The following is a 21605-nucleotide window of genomic DNA, read 5'->3' as shown; positions in this document are numbered from 1 at the left end:
ATGAATGAATGAATTATAAATTGAATAAATTAATGAATAAATAAATGAATGAATGAATTAATTAGATAATGAATGAATGAATGAATAACTAAATTAAATAAATAAATTAATTAATTAATTAATGGATAAAATAATGAATGAATAAAATAATAAATGAATGAATGAATGATTGAATGAATTAATGGATAATTGAATTATTGAATAAATCAATGAATGGATGGATAAATTAATTAATAAATGAATGAATGAAAGAATAAATAATTGAATGAATGAATGAATCAATCAATAAATGAATGAATGAAATAATGAATTATTGAATGAATTAATGAATGAATGAAAGTATTGAATGAATTAAATAATGAATGAATGAATGATTGATTGAAATAATGAATAATTGAATGAATGAATTAATTAATTAATTAATTAATGAATTAATAAAATAATGAATTAATAAAATAATGAATGAATAAATGAATAAAAGAATGAATCAATGAATCAATAATTGAATGAATGAATAAATTAATTAATTAATGAATGAATGAATGAAGGAATGAATGAATGAATACCCCACCAGGAGTCAATAACAGATTTCTTATCTATTGCCTTTAGTTTCTGGCCCCACACTCTTCATAAACTTCTATAATCAAAGTTAAATTAAATAATTATTCATCATTAAACTTTATTTTAGTGTGATTTTCAACAAGTGCATACCCACACATCAATTTATTCATTCATTCATTAATGTTTCTTTGGCTCAGTCCCTGTATTAATCTGGGGTCGCCACAGCGAAATGAACTGCCAATTTATCCAGCATATGTTTTACGCAGCGGATGCCCTTCCAGCTGCAACCTAGTACTGGGAAACACCTATACACACTCATATACCGCCAATTTAGTTTATCCAACTCACCTATAGCGCATGTCTTTGGACTGTGGGGTAAACCGGAGCACCCAGAGGAAACCCACGCCAACACAGGGAAAACTTGCAAACTCCACAGATATGCCAACTGCCCCAGCCGGGACTCGAACCAGCGACCTTCCTGATGTGAGGCGACAGTGCTACCCACTGAGCCACCATGCATCAATTTATTAAAAAAATAAAATGAATAGATGAAAAATATAAATGATCACTATATGAATCAAAAAGCAACATAATAAAGCAGTAATCGATAACACCTTTGTGAGTACACAAGAGTGTCAGTAACGGCGCGTGTGTGTGTGTGTTCAGTGCGCGTGTGTGCGCGCGCGTCAGTGAGCGTGCGCCTGTATTGAGGAGCGCATGGGGCTACAGCTGCTCTTTATAAACAATAGAAGACTACACGGGCATCAATTCCCCATCAGCCTCCCTTGGCGGTTTATCTGCTGCCCCCAGTCCCACACAATATGAATTTGCATAATTTCTTCCAAGATTTAGTCATTAACATGCATAGGCTTCGGTTCTTGCGTGTGTTTATGGTATGAAATTAGTCTGGCTTCTAAATTATGGCCTAGATAGAAATGCATATGTTAAGCCATTGCTCTCTCTCTCTTTCAGATGTTGTGGTGTTTGTTTAGATAGATAGATAGATAGATAGATAGATAGATAGATAGATAGATAGATAGATAGATAGATAGATAGATAGATAGATAGATAGATGGATGGATGGATGGATGGATGGATGGATGGATGGATGGATGGATGGATGGATGGATGGATGGATGAATGGATAGACAGACAGGCAGAGATAGATAGATAGATAGATAGATAGATAGATAGATAGATAGATAGATAGATAGATAGATAGATAGATAGATAGATAGATAGATAGATAGATAGATAGATAGATAGATAGATAGATAGATAGATAGATAGATAGATAGATAGATAGATAGATAGATGGATGGATGGATGGATGGATGGATGAATGGATAGACAGACAGGCAGAGATAGATAGATAGATAGATAGATAGATAGATAGATAGATAGATAGATAGATAGATAGATAGATAGATAGATAGATAGATAGATAGATAGATAGATAGATAGATAGATAGATAGATAGATATAAACTAACTTCTTCCCCAGTTTTCTGTGAAAATTACACATCTTAAATATGCAAACAAGGCATAATTTAATTAAATATTCTGTAATTTACATATATTTATAGCATAATAACTGGAATATTGAATTTATCCAAATTATTTTGACTCTTTTTAGTAAAGTCAATGAGATTTGGGGTTTCTCTTTATATAATTACAATGCTGCAATATAAAAAATATATATATATATATATATATATATATATATATATATATATATATATATATATATATATATATATATATATATTTGTAAAAAAAAAACATGGTATATAAACAGGAATATCCCTTCGCAAAAATCTCCAGAGATAAAGTTATTTGAGTAAAACAAAAACACGAATACGTAGGCTATTATAATTAATATCAGTACAGAAGCAGATTGAACATAAGATATAATAATAGGCTGCGAAGAGTAAAATAATAGTCGTTGTGTAACATTCACTGCTCTCTGATACTGTTTATCTTCTTAAATTAATATTTTCATTAAAAAATGTAGGCAAATAAATTGGTTATCGGTTTAATGTGTATTATATAGTATTATTAATATCCTAGAAGTATACGATTAACACATTAATACAGAAATATTGATCATTACTTTAGTGTCCTGACATTTAATTATTCAAATCAAACATTCCGCAGAAACACTCTTCAGACGTTTTTAATAGTGAATCATGTCAGAACTGTGTCATTAATCAGCATTAGATGCTTAAAACCAAACCTCACAGATTAAGCCGCTTATATAAATATGATTTATAATTGCATATTTTGGTTAAAATCTGACTCTGGTGTTTGTATAGAGTCTGATCGAAGCGGGATGTCAGCTGGACCGAGCGCTCTTTCATTCGGTGTTTTCCACCTCACAGCATCGCCGAGAATGCACACCGAGTCAGTCATTCATTCAGCACACACGGAACACAGTACTACTACAGCCAACACAGTACACACAGCCTTTGCTTTAAGCTGAGACAAGAAACACACACAAACACTCCGTATTTTGTATTAACGCGCCATTTAAAACACTCGTGACGTTTCACAAAGGGCAGCCAATCGCGGGTGGGCTGTTATTAGGACAATGGAAAGCGCTCAGCCAATCAGAGGAATGTTCGCCGTAGCGGGAGCCAATGGGATGAGAGCGCTATTGAGAGTAATGCTAGAGGGTTGAGAGAGCAGACTACTGCGTAGGGCTATTACATCCACATACAGCCATTGCAGTACATTCACTATCCAGACAAGACAGTGGTAAGTGTCAGCTTGTAGACATTTCAAAGTGTGGGGTAAGTACAGAAATGGCAGGAAAAGGACAGGAAAGCATATTAAATTTAATATTGGCTTATAAACGAGCTATTTTGTCGGCGGAGGAATTTTTATTAGACGTAAAATAACATTGAGGGTATTATCGCCTCAGAATTAGATCGAGAATAACCTCAGCTTTTTAATTTATTTATTGACGACCCCCTTAAAAAATATATCGTAAATATTCGGTTTTATTCGAGCGGTTGAAATGCGCGAAAATACGTTAATTCGAAAAAATAACGTTAAACGGACAACTGGATGACAGAATTGCATACAAACAAGGTCTATAGACGGTGATAGTGCCAGCAAGCAGCCATTGCAGCGCTTTACGAGGGATGTCTGTCAGAAGAACACAGCGAACTATGAGAAACGATAAGAAAGAAAATAAGCGGAGAGGCGAAAAAATTAAAGCACATCGCCATTCGTGTGTATGCGGGTTTTTACGGTTGGTGGTGTTGAAATGACAAAGATATTAGCGAAAAAAGATCACCTCAGGAGCTGCGCTTTACTGTAATGGCTGACTGTACTCGCATAGGAAACAAGGCAAAGCCATAGAGCTGTACACAGGCGCAGTTCGCTTCAACTTTTTCAGATCGTGTTTTCAACCCCGCCGCACTCAAAGTACGCCGTTTTTACATCGGAAAATGAAAATTACATCTCTCCTCTTTCCAACGCGGGTATTTTGGTATTTTTCCGTGCGTGAGAAGGGTGTTAAAATGAGAGTTAAAGTGAGGTAGGTGATGCTTCCCCCTATTGCAAAGCGGTGTAATGGCTGAGCGCTGACACAAAGAGAAGGAGCCATATTCTCAGTGTTAGTGCATGAAGACAAGCGGCCATTGCGAGCCTACTGCAAACTCTGCACAGCACAGAGCCAATGTATTACTATACACCGAGCGAATGCACTGGGCTTTTTGCGATGGAAACAATTTTCGGTCAGGAAAACCGACCGCTCCGTTTGTTTGTCGTGTCCAAAAGCGAGCAGGAAGGCGGGTGGAGACATTTTAGGGGGACTTTCTTTCATGAAGAAGGCTTTCTCACAAAATGGAAGAAGAAATATTGCCGTCGTTGTTGACCTCCTTTCCTTCAGCAAGACGAGAGTGTGCGCCATTGCTATTTGAACGGTGCATAGAGAGAAACGGGCTGTTTTCAACGGGGAACACGGCGAAAGTGAACTCGAATTTAACACGTTTTAACAGTTTTTGTGATGTCGCGCACACTTTGGCACACAAAAGAACTTTAATTAACTCACTTATTTTAGCATTTTTAACTTTGAAAAAATGCCATTTTCCGAAAGTTTGAGTATTTATAACAACTTTTTGACGTTTCAAAAGTGCACAACAACACTTTATTTTAAAAAGCATTATTGTAAAATGATCATGTTTAGATAAGAAATCATAGCATTTGTCGTGAAGAAGGAAAAAAGCTGTGAGCTTTTTAAACATCATCCTAAACAACTAAATTAATTTGAAAAGATCGCTCGTGTTATAAAACCAAAATAATAATTTAGATAATTGAGTTCGATATGAAAATAATGACTAATAAAATCACATATTTTAGGTGTAGAATTTAATAACGTTTCATATTTATTATTTAATTATTATATATATATTTAATAATCATTTTTTTCCTTAATTTAATTTAAGATATTTAGGATAAAGATGGGGAAGGATCCAACCATATCAAGGGGCAAACTGTCATCTTATGCATACTTTGTCCATATCTGCCAGTTCATATGTATTGTTTATTTTATTTAGCTATTATAATGTTTTAATTATCATTAATTTTCTTAAAATCTATTTAAGATATTTAGGATAAAGATGGCAAAACGACCCATCAAAACCAAGGGGCAAAATATAATCTTATGCATACTTTGTCCAGACCTACCATTTCATATCTATTGTTTAATTTATTATACTTTTAAAAAAATTTAATTAAAGATATTTAGGATAAAGATCAAGAAGGATCCAACAAATCCAAGAGGCAAAATGTCATATTATGCATACTTTGTTCAGTTTGTATATAAATTATTAGTATAATTTTTTAATTACCTTTTTTTTCTTAAATTTAATTTAAGATATTTAGACAAAGATGGGGAAGGATCCAACAGAACCAAAGGGCAAAATGTCGTCTTATGCAAGCTTTGTCTGGATCGGCCTTTTTAAATCTATTGTTTAATTTTATTAACTTATAATTTTTTTTTTAAAATTCAATCAAAGATTTTTAGGATAAAGATGGAGAAGGATCCAACTATATCAAGTGGCAAACTGTCATCTTACGCATACTTTGTCCAGACCTGCCATTTCATATCTATTGTTTAATTTAATTATAATTTTTTTAATAATCTTTTTTTTTCTTCTTAATTTCAATTTAAGATATTTCAGCAAAGATGAGAAGGGATCCAACAAAACCAAGAGACAAAATGTCGTTCTATGCCATTTTTGCCTGGACCGGCCATTTCATATTTATTGTTTATTTTATTAAAATATTAATTAAAAAAAATTTCAATTAAAGATTTTTAGGATAAAGATGGTAAAGGATCCAACAAAACCAAGGGTCAAACTGTCATCTTACGCATACTTTGGCCTGACCTGCCATTTCATATCTATTGCTTGATTGATTTAGTTATTATAATTTTATAATTATCTTTTTTTTTTCTTACATTTAATTTAAAATATTTAGGATAAAGGGGTATAAACAATAGAAGAATCCAACAAAACCAAAAGAAAAATGTCCTCTTACACATACTTTGTTCTGACCTGCCATTTCATATCTGTTGTTTTGTTGATTAAATTAATATAATTTTTTAATAATATTTATTTTATTCAATTTAAGATATTTAGGCAAAGATGGGGAAGGATCCGACAAAACCAAGGGGCAAAATGTCCTCTTACGCATACTTTGTCCAGACTTGCCGAGAGGAGCACAAGAAGAAACACCCCGAGGCGACGGTCAACTTTTCTGAGTTTTCCAAAAAGTGCTCAGAGCGATGGAAGGTCAGTCACACCTCTCATTTACATCGTGTTAAAGCCATTTTCCCCTCCTATCCCAACTTTTTTTTTTCTTCTTTTCTTCCTCAGACTATGTCAGCCAAAGAAAAAGGGAAGTTTGAAGACATGGCCAAACTGGACAAGGCACGTTACGAGAGGGAGATGAAGAACTACATTCCACCCAAAGGCGAGAAGAAGAAGAGGTTTAAGGACCCTAATGCTCCCAAGAGACCCCCGTAAGCATCTCACCTATTCATGAGGATGCATTGGTGAAGAGTTTAAAAAAAATCTGATTTTTAATAAATTTTTTAATCAAATCTGTCCAAAAAGGTCTGCCTTCTTCATTTTCTGCTCCGAGTTCCGACCCAAGGTGAAAGAAGAGACCCCGGGTCTGTCTATCGGAGACGTGGCCAAGAGACTGGGTGAGATGTGGAACAAAATATCATCTGAAGAGAAGCAGCCGTACGAGAAGAAGGCCGCCAAGCTGAAGGAGAAGTACGAGAAGGTGAGAAAATCAGTTTTATTCAAGTGTTTATTAAACAAAGATCGTAGTGATCTGTTAATATTCTCATTTTGGAAGTTACTGTTCAGACAACACTTTATTTTCTTGATAAAACAATCAAGTTGACTCAAATGATAAAGGATTGTTCCAAAAATATAACCTAAATGTGATATAATAATTATATAAACATAAATATAAAATAAAGAAATTAAAAATATTAATTAATTAAATAGTGTTTTTGCCTGCACTTATATTTTGATGACCCTTTTTTTACGTTCATCAGAAAGAATATTCACAAATATCACTCGAGTCACTGCTTTCTGTACTGAGTTATCCAACAGATCAACACACAGAGTGAAGAACTAATTAAAGCATGTGCAATCTATACTCTGAATTTACTGTACAGCTGACATACTGTGTGGGAATTTGAGGAAATTTAAACATCTCGAATATCTTATTTCAGGACATCGCTGCCTATCGCTCTAAAGGCAAAGTGGGAGGAGGCGCAGCCAAAGCCCCATCCAAGCCAGACAAGGCTAACGATGAGGACGAAGACGACGATGAAGAGGAGGACGAAGATGACGATGATGAAGAGGAGGAGGATGACGAGTAGATAAATAACGTTTAGAGCTTAGCTTGTTGTCTATAAAGCATTTAACCCCCTTGTACACTTTACTGAGGCCATAAAATGGGTAAATAAAAAAAGAAAAGTAAAAAAAATCAAATAAGGCTGTGTATATGATATGTTTTTAAGCTGTACAGTTTCTTTTGTTTCCTTTTTTTTGTATAGTTAACACTACAGAAGTGTCATCTGTGTTCGTCCGAATGCCCCAACCCTTGATTTAGTTCTTAGTTTGATTTCTTAAACATGGTTCCAACACCACTATCCTTGCCTGGTACAGTTAAAAAAAATAAATAAATGGGGGTTGTAAAATTGTCTTGGGTTCAGTGGAGTTTTAGACGTGCGCAGCACACAACCTAGTTTCATGTGAGGTTGTAGTTCATATCTTAATGTACTTTTCGTTTGTTTACTTTTTTGTTATTTTCAGATCAAATATCATCATCATTAGTAAATTGCCGTATCAAAGTTATTTTACTGTATTTTGAATACCACTGTAATTGCAGAAATGATTCAACAATGTAATTGTTTTGTTCTGGTATGCTTCTGACATCAATAAACTTTTTTTTAAATAAAGTCGTTCTTTTTTCCCCATTTCTTTACATCATCTGATTGGCATGTTGGCTGTGTTAACCTTAATAAGGGGATTTATCTGATATTCATTAACCTATTTTTAATTAGCTTGTTTTACTATATGAATCAAACAAACTGATATTTTACTCATAATGTGCAAACTAAATAACTTTAATAATGTCTAATGCATTTCCCAGTGATGGGTTGCTGCTGGAAGGGAATCCGCTGCGTAAAACTTTTGCTGGATGAGTTGGTGGTTCATTCCGCTGTGGCGACCCCAGATTAATAAAGGGACCAAGCCGAAATGTCTAATGTTGGGGTAACACGGTGACTCAGTGGTTAGCACTGTCGCCCCACAGCAAGAAGGTCGCTGGTACGAGTCCTGGATGGGTCAGTTGGTGGTCTGCGTGGAGTTTGCATGCTCTCCCCACGTTGGCGTGTCCAAAGACATGCTGTACAGGTGGATTGAATAAACTAAATTGGCCTTTGTGCATGAGTGTGTTTGGATGTTTCCTAGTACTGTGTTGTAGCTGGAATTTGCTGTGTAAAACATATGCTGGATAAGTTGACAGTTCATTCCACTGTGGCGACCCCTGATTAATAAAGGGACTAAGCTGAAGGAAAATGAGTGAATAATGGCTTGTTTTACTAAATGAATGAAACTTGTAATCAAAATCATGTCAAACAATTTAAACATTAATGGAAGAGCTAAATGTGCAAACTTTATATCAGGGGTCACCAAACTTTCTCCTGGAGGGCCAACACAATCTCACGCCAATTCCTTACTTTTTTCATTTAGTGGCTAATTCGTATGAATTCGTACAATTTAAGTACTGCAGAGTTTAGCTCCAACCCTAATCAAACACACCTGAACCAGATAATCATGGTCTTTTTTGGTATCCTTGAAACATCCAGGCAGGTGTATTGAGGCAAGTTGGAGCTAAACCCTGAAGGGACACCGGCCCTCCAGGACCGAGATTGGTGACCCCTGCTCTATACAAACTTAATGTCTAGTGTGGGGTGGCACGGTGACTTAGTGGTTAGCATTATCGCCTCACAGCAAGAAGGTCGCTGGTTCGAATCCCGGTTTGGGCCATTTCTGTGTGGAGTTTGCATGTTCTCCCCGTGTTTGCGTGGATTTCCTCTGGATGTTCCGGTTTCCCCCACAGTCCAAAGACATGCGCTATAGGTAAATTGAATACAATTCTCTGTATTGTGTGTGAATGAGAGTGTACAGGTGTTTCACAGTACTGGGATGCGGCTGGAAGGGCATCCGCTGAGTAAAACATATGCTGGATAAGTTGTCGGTTCATTACCCGGTGGCGACCTCTGAGGGAGAATGAATGAATAAATAAATAAATAAATGAAACAAAATCCCACCTGGGATCATATACATTCCCTTTAGTTTCTGGCCCCCCATACTATATAAACTTCTATAATCAAAGTTAAACCAAATAATTTATTCATTATTAAGGGCATCCGCTGTGTGAAATTAGAATAGTTGGCGGTTCATTGTGGCGATCTCTAAAATAGAGACTAAGCTAAAAGAAAATGAATGCATGTCTAATGTAAATCTGTTATGATTTGAACTTTTTATTGATTTTCTTATTTGCAAATATGCAGATGAATATCAAATACAGAGCATTAACATTAAAGCAGAACAATACAAAATAAAGAAATTAATTCCGTCATAACTGAGAAAATAAACCAAACCAAAACAAATACAAAAAAGAGGAAGGGTGGGTTGACAATAGCATATGCTTAATTATTATTTTGTCCCCTTACATATTTGGATTGTGGGTCACAGAAATTCAGAAATGGTCCCTATTCATCAAAATACATTTCAATCTTTCCATGTGGACTGTAGGAAAGATTTTGTTAAGCTGTTTTTATTATTAAAGACCAACTCATTCTAAGACCAATATGACTAAAGATTGCAAAAACAATGAGCTGGATTGATTGATGTGTATTTTTGTGCAGTATAATAATTGTAATATATATATATATATATATATATATATATATATATATATATATATATATATATATATATATATATATATATATATATATATATATATATATATATGAATGTATGGTTTTAACACCACACACTGAGCCAGTTTTAAGGCCTTCGTGTGTTTTTCGTGACAAACACGGGCTTAAAAAGAGCACATGAACGAATCACCAGATGAAAATCTTGATTAATCCGAGCCGCCTGCTGTTCATCTGCTCAAACTGCATAGTTTTAGTGGTGTACAGCGCCACCAGACGAGTGTTTTGCGCCACTGTCATATGTTTATAGAGGCCGTGACTCTTCAATCTGATTATATCAGCTGCTCTCCGTCCATGCCATCATCATTTTCATGCCCTTATTTCTGAGCTTGGATTTCCTGTGGGTAGTATACAACTGCATAGATCCTGTGGTAAAGATACATTTGTTGATTACAAACTATATATTGGGGTCGAGGGGTTTTCAGTCAGTCAGTCAGTCAGTCAGTCAGTTAGTCAGTCATTCAGTCAGTCAGTCAGTCAGTCAGTCAGTCAGTCAATCAATCAATCAATCAATCAAAATATAATTAACACCAATTGTTAGATTTACTTATTATTTATTTATTTATTTATTAGTATTTTGTATTTCTAATGTATCTTTATAGATTTATATTATGAACATATTTGTACTGTTTTAGTGTATTAAAAGCCTAAAAAGGATTACCCATTGGATAGAAACCATTGATGCAACGGGTGCTTTAAACTGTAGCAAAGTTACACTGCATTGTTCCAAACAGAAATAATAATAATAATAATAATAATAATAATAATAATAATAATAATAATAATACTATTTATAATGATAATATTAATGATAATAATGATAATAACAATAATATTAATAATAGTGATACTACTACTACTACTACAAAAAATAAAAAAATTAAAATAATAATAATAATGATAATAATAATATTAATAATAATTATACTACTACTACTACAACAAATTATAATAATACTCATTATAATAATAATGATAATAACAATAATAATGATAATAATAATAATAATTAACATGATGATAAAATAATAATAATAGTTTTAATAATATTTTAATAATATAAATAATAATAATAATAATAATAATAATAATAATAATAATAATAATAGTATTATTATTATTATTAATAACAATATTAAATAAATAAATAAATAAATAAATAAATAAATAAATAAATAAATAAATAATTTTGTGTGCATTAGAGTATAGCCAGTTTACTTGAAATAAAAAAAATCTGAAAAAAATGAGGGAAAAAATCCCTATCAAAGATTTTGGCAACAGTTTATCAAGGACACACAGTAAAATGTTCATCAGTGTAACTGATTATATGCCAAAAAGTCTTATATTTATACAGTTTTTTCTCAGTGGCTTTGGTGCATTTTTCACTACACTATTTACATTTGCACAACAGTTAATGCATTTCTCAAAACAATCAGTCATTTGTGCAGATCATAGTAGCAGTTTCTCATTCCTTTCAACACATTGCAAATGCTTTCGGACATGCATCAATTGCTTTTACACAACTCTCTGCTGTTTATAACATTATCATCTGCTTGTCATGTCAGTCATAATAAACTAAACGTGTGAATGCTGAATAGTCATTCCATATAGAACTAATAGTCCTCATTTCATTACTTGAGTCATTACATACAAAAATGTTGAACTTGTTGTCAAAATCTGTCAAGAAAATGTATTAACTTTTAAAAAATCAAAACTTTTAAAATGTATTTTTTTCTAAAAATGTCTTACAGTTTTTCTCAGTCGCTTTGCTGCATTTCTCACAACACTAGTGCATTGCATTTGCAATTACAAACTGCAAAACCTAGCTGATAACCTGCAAAAGCGTGTCACTTGCTCAAAATGGTTCATTCCTCAAAAGCAAGTATTGATGTCAATGAAAGTGTCAGTGTGATCAAGATGAAAAGTCATGACACCATTGTTTATGAACAAGATAGTCAAATGGCTTTGTCATGTTTTCATTATGACAGTTTACTCGGTACATTTTTTCCAATGCAATAGACAGACATTTGAAAACTACAGAATGTTTTACATGTTTACTGAATTTGCTCTTTACAATCCTAATTTATTCACAGCATTGTGCAGAACAGTAAATACACCCTTATTTACAACAAACATAAACTCCCTTTGGGTAGAGCTGTGCACAACTGTAGACAATATTGCAGAACATATTGGAACTGAACCTACAACACACAAAGGTCTGTAAATCATTCAGGAAATTGTTCAATTTAGAAGACACTTTCAGGAAAATAAAGATTTAATTTAAAAAAAAATAATACTTGCTATATTTTGAAAACTAGTTCAACATTTTTGTATGTAATGACTCAAGTAATGAAATGAGAACTATTACTTTTATATGGACTGACTATTCAGCATTTACAAGTTAAGTTACAGTTTTTCTCAGTCGCTTTGGTGCGTTTCTCACAACACCAGTGCATTTCTGTACAACAGTTAATGCATTTCTCAAAACAAAAAGTACAAACTGCAAAACCTAGCTGATAACCTGCAAAAGCGTGTCACTTGCTCGAATGGATAGTTCATTCCTCAAAAGCAAGTATCGATGTCAATGAAAGTGTCAGTATCATCAAGATGAAGAGTCCCGACACCATTGTTTATGAACAAGATAGTCAAATGGCTTTGTCATGTTTTCATTATGACAGTTTACTCTGGACATTTTTTTCAATAAAGTCAGCTTTTGGTGACACTTCCTGAAAATGCTCAAGACAGCACTATATGCTATTTGCACTGAAAATTGAAAACTACAGTAAAGTTAGACATCACTGCATTTAGTGAGGTATCTGAGAACAAGACACTGAATATGTATGTTTCACATGTTTACTGCATTTGCTCTTTGCATTTCTAATTTATTCACAGCATTGTGCAGAACAGTAAATACACCCTTATTTACAACAAGCATAAGCTTCCTTTGGGTAGAGCTGTGCACAACTGTAGACAATATTGCAGTACATATTGGAACTGAACCTACAACACAGCTCTGTAATTCATTTATGAAATTGTTCAATTTAGAAGACATTTTTAGAAAAATAAAGATTTAATTTTGTTTTATAAATTTGCTAGACAGATTTTGACAACTAGTTCAACATTTTTGTGTGTAATGACTCAAGTAATGAAAAGAGGACTATTAGTTCTATATGGAATGACTATTCAGCATTTACAAGTTTATTTAATTTTGACTGACATAACATAAGCAGATGATAATGTTATTAATAGCAGAGAGTTGTGTGAAAGCAACTGATGCATGTCCAAAAGCATTTGCAATGTGTTGGAAGGAATGAGAAACTGCTACTATGATCTGCACAAATGACTGATTGTTTTGAGAAATGCATAAACTGTTGTGCAAATGTAAATAGTGTTGTGAGAAACGCACCAAAGCCACTGAGAAAAACTGTAAATTAAACAATTTTCTGATTGATTTACAGACCTGTGTGTGTTGGTTCCGTTCCAATATGCACTGCAATATTGTCTACAGTTGTGCACAGCTCTACCCAAAGGGAGTTTATGTTTGTTGTAAATAAGGGTGTATTTACTGTTCTGCACAATGCTGTGAATAAATTAGAAATGCAAATGCAAATGCAAATGCAGTAAACATGTGAAACATACATATTCAGTGTCTTGTACTCGGATACCTCACTAAATGCAGTGATGTCTAACTTTACTGTAGTTTTCAATTTTCAGTGCAAATAGCATATAGTGCTGTCTTGAGCATTTTCAGGAAGTGTCACCAAAAGCTGACTTTATTGGAAAAAATGTTCAGAGTAAACTGTCATAATGAAAACATGACAAAGCCATTTGACTATCTTGTTCATAAACAATGGTGTCGGGACTCTTCATCTTGATGATACTGACACTTTCATTGACATCAATACTTGCTTTTGAGGAATGAACTATCCATTCGAGCAAGTGACACGCTTTTGCAGGTTATCAGCTAGGTTTTGCAGTTTGTACTAATTGTTTTGAGAAATGCATTAACTGTTGTACAAATGTAAATAGTGTTGTGAGAAATGCACCAAAGCAACTGAGAAAAACTGTAAACATACAGACACATGGACGGACGGACAGACAGATTAGATAGATAGATAGATAGATAGATAGATAGATAGATAGATAGATAGATAGATAGATAGATAGATAGATAGATAGATAGATAGATAGATAGATAGATAGATAGGACAAATACAGTTCGCTTAAAAATATCTAAATTGGATATTTTATAAAATATAGCCTAAATAAAGTGTACACAGGGTACCACAAGTCCCGCCCACAAGACATGCACTCACTCATCAGTGCGCGTCTTCCCGCGGCCATGGCAACATCAGCAGGCAACGGACTGAGGACCAGCCGAATGTAAAAGTGCCTTGAATAAAGGTAAGACATTTACTCATTGGCATGCAAATGAGGAATTAAACATTGAATGCATATATAATGTCGTACGTTCATAGAAGGACCCATAAACTAACATACTGACTTTATATTTAGTTTTCTTCCAAATCCTTTTTGTTATCGTTGGCCTAAATCTTGAGCGTCTTCCACTGTTGCCTTCTGGGTAATGTAGTTTGTTATTGCTGGTTTCATAGTGTGTCTGGGTTTAGGCACAACGGAAAAAACTACAAGTCCCTTGTCAAGGAAAACGAAAGGCGATGACGTTAGTGCTACTCTTACATGCAAGCAAGAATTGATATATTTGATTTACTAAGTAAAACATACTGAATTTGAATTACTAGTTTTGTGTTGTCACTTTAGATAATTTTGGTGGAAATACAGAAAAAAACACGCGACTAAAAAAAACACGAGGCGCCTGGGAAGGTAATTATTATGCGCCTCACGTCAGGTGTCCGACAAATGCTTTATTTTGACAGTCGCTTTGTTTGTGGTCAGGACAAAGGTTAGTATAACAGAGTTTAGTAGTGAGTGCAGATTTACATTCAGACCCAAATAGAAATCCTCTAATGTTGATTGTATTCAGTCAATCTACATGGTACGGTAATGTCAGGTAATGTAAAAGTGGAGAAGACTGGCTTATTTATTCAAGACTCAGTTACTACTGTACGTTTTAAAACGTTATTACAATAAAACATCAAATTTATACACTTTAAGGAGACCAGGTCGGAAAAAAAAACACTTGAAATTGAACGTTGCAGTTTATCATGAATATATAAAAATGCCAAATATGCTGCATACTGTGAATGATAACATTTATATTTTGGGCTTTTTGGCTCTTCATAAAGTGTAAGGTTTAATGGAGTATAGTCTAGTGCAGGGGTGCCCAAACCTTTTCTTATGAAGGGCCAAAAACCTAACTTGAATGAGTGCAGTGGACCAAAGGTAAATTGACAGATACATAAATACACAAATAGTTAGACATATAGACAGACAGACATAGATTGATAGATAGACAGACAGATAGATAAATAGATAAATAGATAGATAGATAGATAGATAGATAGATAGATAGATAGACAGACAGACAGACAGATACATATATTACAGATATATAGATATATAGACAGACATACAGACACATATGTAAATGGATAGATAGATTGATTGATTCTCACTCTCTTCTCAGCTGGCATGGCAGGCCAAATCATAGTTTACCATGGGCAACTTTGTCCCGCGGACCCTAGTTTGGGCATCACTGGTCTAGTAGAAAGAAAACAAACTTTTAATCACAAAAGCCTACATATTTGTAGTTTTTACTCAAACTTTTTATATATCTTTACTTTGCATATGCTTGTATACAATTTTCCTTTTTATATACTGTATTTCCTACAAATAAATATTTATTTTTTGTCAATAATAATAAGCCTAGAGTGATAAAAGCGAGACACATTAATTCCCCTTTTTAAAATCACTTGACTCTAATATACGACTGATAAAAAGAGTAAAAAGAATTTTCATTAATTGATTTTCCTTCGACTTAGTCCTTGTATTACTATGGGGTCGCCACAGCGGAATGAACCGCCAATTATCCAGTATTACACAGCGGATGCTTTTCCAGCTGCATCCCGGTACTGGGAAACACCCATACACACTCACATTCACACTTATACACTACGGCCAATTTAGTCTATTCAATTTACCTGTACCGCGTGTCTTGGGACTGTGGAGCAAACCCACGCCAACACGGGGAGAACATGCAAACTTTACACAGAAACACCAACTTACCCAGCCGGGACTCGAACCAGCAACCTTCTTGCTGTGAGATGACACTGAGCCACCGTGCTGCCCCCAAATGAATAATTATATAATATTATGCAAACAATATATGCAAATTAGTGACATTTTATTAAATTAAGCCTAATTTGCATATTTAAAGTAAACAATTTGAACAGAAAATCTGTAATACAAATAAAAGTTTGCAATTTTTGATGTAATCAGTCAATTGGGGAATAGCAGTAGTGTTTAAGAAAAAGCCTTTTACTCTTATCAGCTTCCATTTGTCACATTTATTTCATACGCAGCTTGTACAAATGTACACATACGCACATTTTCTATTTTCATATACTCAATGAATGTATATTTTCTCACACACCATTAACTGTTAACAATAAAAATGCAGTTACACACAGCCAAAACTAAACTGTATCTTGTATGCGTTTGAGCAGTCGAGACTGAGTAATTGTATCAGTGTAAATGATTGATTCAGCTCTGCATCATCTTATCAGCCTCTCTGTTCTCTTCAGGACTCATGGCCTGATATCAGCAGCTCTCAAACTAGAATCTCTGAACTCCAGTCGTGTTGAAGAAACATTCTGATTTCTCTCTCATCATGAATCTGACTGAGATCTGCGACAACGCTAAGAAAGGAAGAGAATACGCGCTTTTGGGGAACTATGACTCTTCTATGGTGTACTATCAAGGTGTTATACAGCAGATCCATAAGCACTGTCAGTCCCTCAGAGATCCTGCACAGAAAGTCAAATGGCAACAGGTAAAACTCTCTTATACTTTATAACTGTCTAACTGAATATGTATGAGTGATTGTTTATTTAATACCAAAATATATACAGCAGTGCTTCCCACACATAGACTTTACTTGGGTGGGCCACCCAGGTATATTTAGTCATTTTTTTATTGTTATTAACATCCTTTATACTTTTTTTGTATCCGCTCAATATAACCAAACATCTGCAGTTGATCAAGTAGCGGAAAATCTTCTCTCGTTTACGTTCTGTGCACGCGAGACTTGTCAACACTAGGAATGGGATGATAACCGTTTTCAAGCTATAAAGCGGTTTGGAAAAGTTAATGTTTTAAATCCGCCAACATTTTCCGTAGGACTGTTCCTAAGGTATAAGGAAGATTTTTTTAATTTACAACAGAATCTCTGGCAGAAAAAAATAAACAAAGATGTCGTTTTAAATCATGAAGAAATCTGTGTTTTTGAAAGAAATGAAGACAGCAGAAGTCAATGATTGATTTGAATTATTTAGCCTGACATGTTTGCTGCTCCAAAATATTATAAGTCTTTCACAAAATAAAATATATTGTTTTCAAAGGGAGAAAGAGTTTTAGTTTTTTTTTAACATTTAAAAAGAACATATTTAAGAGCAGTAATCACAATACCGTGATACCATGAAACCATAATATTATTGCCCAAGGTTATCACACCATCAGAACCGGCTCATGCCTAGTCAACACGCACTTACGGTCTCGCGTGCTTTACAGACCCACAGAGACATACCTTTTTGGGCCTTAAAATTCGTCTGGCCCGGGTTTCTAAATCTCCTAAAATGTCAAAAAATTCAACTTTTGCTTTCCCTCCTAAAGCTTGTATGCGTTTTTACATCACCTTTTTACTTAAGGCCATTCACTTGGCTTCGCAATTTGCGAGAACGAGAGAAACATTTAATGATTCATTTTTAAAATCTAAACAACTTTTACAAGTTTTACAATATACGCGGAGAAGATGTACATCATTAGTAATGGTTAATCAACTCATTTGGCTTAATAATCTCCTTTTAATCTTGTAATTATGATCATTTTTAGAGATATTGACTTTTTTTTATTCCTTTTTCTGTTTTTTATTTCTCATTTGCTGATTATTTCATTAATGTGATGATGTTAATATGTTACATAGGCTATTTTATTTACTTATGTAAAATGCTTTGGCATTTAAGTTTGCTTTGAACTTGAAAGAAAGAGAGAAGCAGATTTAACCTGTCAGCGGGTGCACATGGCTCCTGAATAGCATAAAAGTAAGAGAAATTGTGGATGTCTTCTTCTTTTTTATTTATTTTTTTATTTTTTACTTTACCCATTGAAACTTCACAGTGTATATTAAAATTATTGTTAAATTTAATTATATATTGTTTGTCTCATATAGTTAACTATTTATGTGATTTGGGTAAATGGTGTGTTTCAGTTTGTGGCTACCAGCTACCACTGAAAGTAAATTTCAAACCTGTGGGCACTGATACAGTTGAAGTTGAAATTTTTAGCTCTCCTGGAAATTTCTTTTCTTTTCCAAATATTTTCCAAATATGTTTAACAGAGCAAGAACATTTTTACAGTATTTCCTATAATATTTTTCATCTGGAGCAAGTCTTATTTGTTTTATTTTGGCTAGAATAAAAGCAGTTCTTGGTTTGTTTAAAACCATTTTAAGGAAAATTATTAGCCCCCTTTAGCCCATTTTTTTATCAAGTTATACAATAACTTGCCTAATTACCCTTACCTGCTTAGTTAGCCTAATTAACCTAGTTAAGCCTTTAAATGTATCTTAAGCTGTATAGAAGTGTCTTGAATAAAATCTAGTAAAATATTATTTACTGTGATCATGGTAAGAAATCAGTTAAATTAAGTTATTAGAACTATGAGTTTAAACTGAGTATTAAAACGATTATGTTTAGAAATATGTTGAAATAAATCTTCTTTCCGTTAAACAGGGGTTTATCCTAATGAATGAATAAACAAACAGAAATTGGGGAAAAATATAAAGGGGGATAATAATTTTGACTTTAACTGTAGAATTTAATGTACACTGCTGATCAAAAATGTGAAACAATTAAGATTTAAAAAGTATTTTCCGCTCACCATTGCTGCATATATTTGATTGAATTTACTGTAAAGATATTGTGAAATGTAAGTGCGGTTTAAAATGGTTTCATGTATTTTAAAAAAGAACTTATAACCGTGGTGCAAAAAGCTGTATCATTACTCCAGTCACACGATCATTCAGAATGCTCAAAAGTATTTATTTTTTATTATCCATCCAAAAAAAAGTTGCTGCCTAATATTTTTTGCAGTTGACAATACAATAAAACAAAAAAATATGCCAAGACAATAAAATTGTCACCAATAACTCATTGCTTTGATCTTAATGGAGTAATATTGTGAAATATAATTACAATATAAAATAAAATTATTTGTGAAATAACTTAATTTTTGATGAATAGAAAGTTTAAAAGAAACTTGCCTCAGACTTTTGAATAGTTTGGCACAATGTTTCACTCTAAAATATTAAAATGTCAATATAAATGGAATAAATCGGTTAGGCTTTTAAAAATCATAATAATATTTCACAATATTGCTCTGTTTTAATCAAAGAAATGCAGCATTAGTGAACGTAAAATACTGTTTTAAGGCACATATATATATATATATATATATATATATATATATATATATATATATATATATATATATATATATATATATATATATATATATATATATAATATTTTAAATACTGATATATTTTAAATGCACACTTGTTTATTTGTATTATCAACTGCAAAAACATTATTTGCAGTTCAAAAATTAAAAGGCATAAAATCTGAAACATTCTTTTTAAATATGTTTTATTATATAAAATTATTATTTATTTGTTTATTTATTTGTATATTTATTTATATTTAATTTTTGACTAGAGCACTAATGCTAAAAATTCTGCTTTGCATTATAGTAATAAATGGCATGTTAAAATATAGTCACATACACAAGAATTTATTTTAAAATTGTAATAATATTTCAGTTTTTCAGTGTGATGGCAGTAAAAGAATCTGTGTTGAACATAAGAGGCTTCTTTTATCCACATTATATTGATTACCCACAGGGTTTGACATTAACTTTTTTGATCACCAGCCACTGTGGCTAGTAGTTTTCCAACATTACTAGCCACCCGGCCTTTTCACATGCCACAATTTTGTTGTCGGGAAAATATATTTTATATGCATACATTTGACTTTGGCATGCTAAAATTACTTGATATAGATGTTGTGTTATGTCCACATGCCTCCTCGTTAATTTAAGTTTTTTTGTGTGTGTGTTGTGACCTTGCTTTCATACTGTCGCATTGCAATAGTTTTATTTCACATTTCACAGTTTATATTCACTTTTTAAGGCTCAACACTAAGGATTCATCTTTTTTTTTCTCTGGCCACACCAAACTAATTATTTCCTTGCCACAAATTATTATTATAATGCGTAAAAACAAGCAAAATATAACTTTTTATTCAACAAAAATGTTTTTAAAAAACAATTAAAAAAATTGTTCTCGCATATCTAAAGCTATACACAGTCAGTCCAGGCTAAAGGTCCCAGATCACCCGTTAACTATAGATAAACAGAAAGGGAATCTCCTATTAAAGCAATGTTATTGTAAAGGATGATAATTAAACCACATTAACAAAAATAACTACAAGCAAAAGAAAGCCATTGAAAATTAAAAATTACTCCGTTAATACTCCGTTAATGTTAGGCATATTGATAATCTGTTCAAAGTATGGTTAAAGCGAAAAAGGCAACTGCTGCTGCTTACAAAAAATCTCAAGCTCTTGAAAGCAGCAGGACTGTGGTAACAACAGTTGCGTTTCCAGCCACAGTTGCTTCACACAAGGAAACGGGACTCGGGTGCTTTTAAGCACTCACATGCATCAAATCAGCTGTGCGCACGACACTGTCATCATTCGGTATTTGCCTGCTATCTTTTGCTCATGTTTACACTTATCAGTCCTGCTGCTTTTCGATTCTAAGATCACATTTGCACGCATATTGACAAACAGTCCTAAACTATCATCGTAATATTTAGTGACAAGGCAGCACTGGCAATTCAAAAATTATTTTCAATTAGCCAAAGTGGCTAGTGAGGGTGTTTGTCTAACCAGCCGCCAGTGAAATCTACTAGCATTTAGTGGGTTGGCGGGTGTTAAAGTCAAGCCCTGATTACCCATAAAATATAATGATGCTGGTAGAGTGAATGTATTCTGAAGGACTCAGATTAATGCAGTTTCCCCTCCTCTCTAAATCCAGGTACGGCAGGAACTGGCAGAGGAATATGAGCAGGTGAAAAGCATTGTAAGCACCCTGGAGAGTTTCAAGGTGGACAAAGCGGTTGATTTCCCCAACCCTGTGCCTGAGGAGGGCCCGAGGGACCCTGATGTGTGGCCTCCTCCAACCCCAGCGGAGCACAGGTACAGCAGACAGAGATTTTCAGGCTTCAGTGCTGTCACTGGCTG

At 33.5% G+C, this 21605-nt stretch overlaps 2 protein-coding genes and 1 long non-coding RNA gene across 4 annotated transcripts in view; 2 read left to right on the top strand and 1 right to left on the bottom strand.

Annotated features, from left to right (window-relative positions):
• The first annotated feature begins 3261 nt into the window (after nt 1-3261).
• hmgb1a (high mobility group box 1a) lies at nt 3262-8055 on the top strand. The gene is given in 5 exon segments (NM_199555.4): nt 3262-3317; nt 6204-6364; nt 6449-6594; nt 6689-6863; nt 7324-8055. Coding segments are annotated over 4 exon segments (618 nt in total). The 5' UTR covers nt 3262-3317; nt 6204-6217; the 3' UTR covers nt 7474-8055.
• Nucleotides 8056-9633: 1578 nt separating this feature from the next.
• LOC147835134 (uncharacterized) lies at nt 9634-14702 on the bottom strand. The gene is made up of 3 exons (XR_015501387.1): nt 14612-14702; nt 14424-14500; nt 9634-10473 (listed from the first exon to the last, which is right to left on the bottom strand). It is a non-coding gene; the product is annotated as an uncharacterized LOC147835134 (long non-coding RNA).
• katnal1 (katanin p60 subunit A-like 1) overlaps nt 14429-21605 on the top strand; it is a 25053-nt gene continuing 17876 nt past the window's right edge. For both annotated transcript variants that reach the window (XM_087269363.1, NM_001007431.1), the window contains 3 exon segments: nt 14429-14511; nt 16830-17077; nt 21400-21560. Coding sequence is in view for 1 of the 2 variants with exons in the window: in NM_001007431.1 (NP_001007432.1) it covers nt 16916-17077; nt 21400-21560 (323 nt within the window). In the remaining variant the exon portion in view is untranslated.

This window comes from Danio rerio, chromosome 10 (genome assembly GCF_052040795.2).
Source record: "Danio rerio strain M-AB ecotype USA chromosome 10, GRCz13ab, whole genome shotgun sequence".
NCBI lineage: Eukaryota > Metazoa > Chordata > Actinopteri > Cypriniformes > Danionidae > Danio > Danio rerio.
This window is presented reverse-complemented; position numbering and strand designations above follow the sequence as displayed.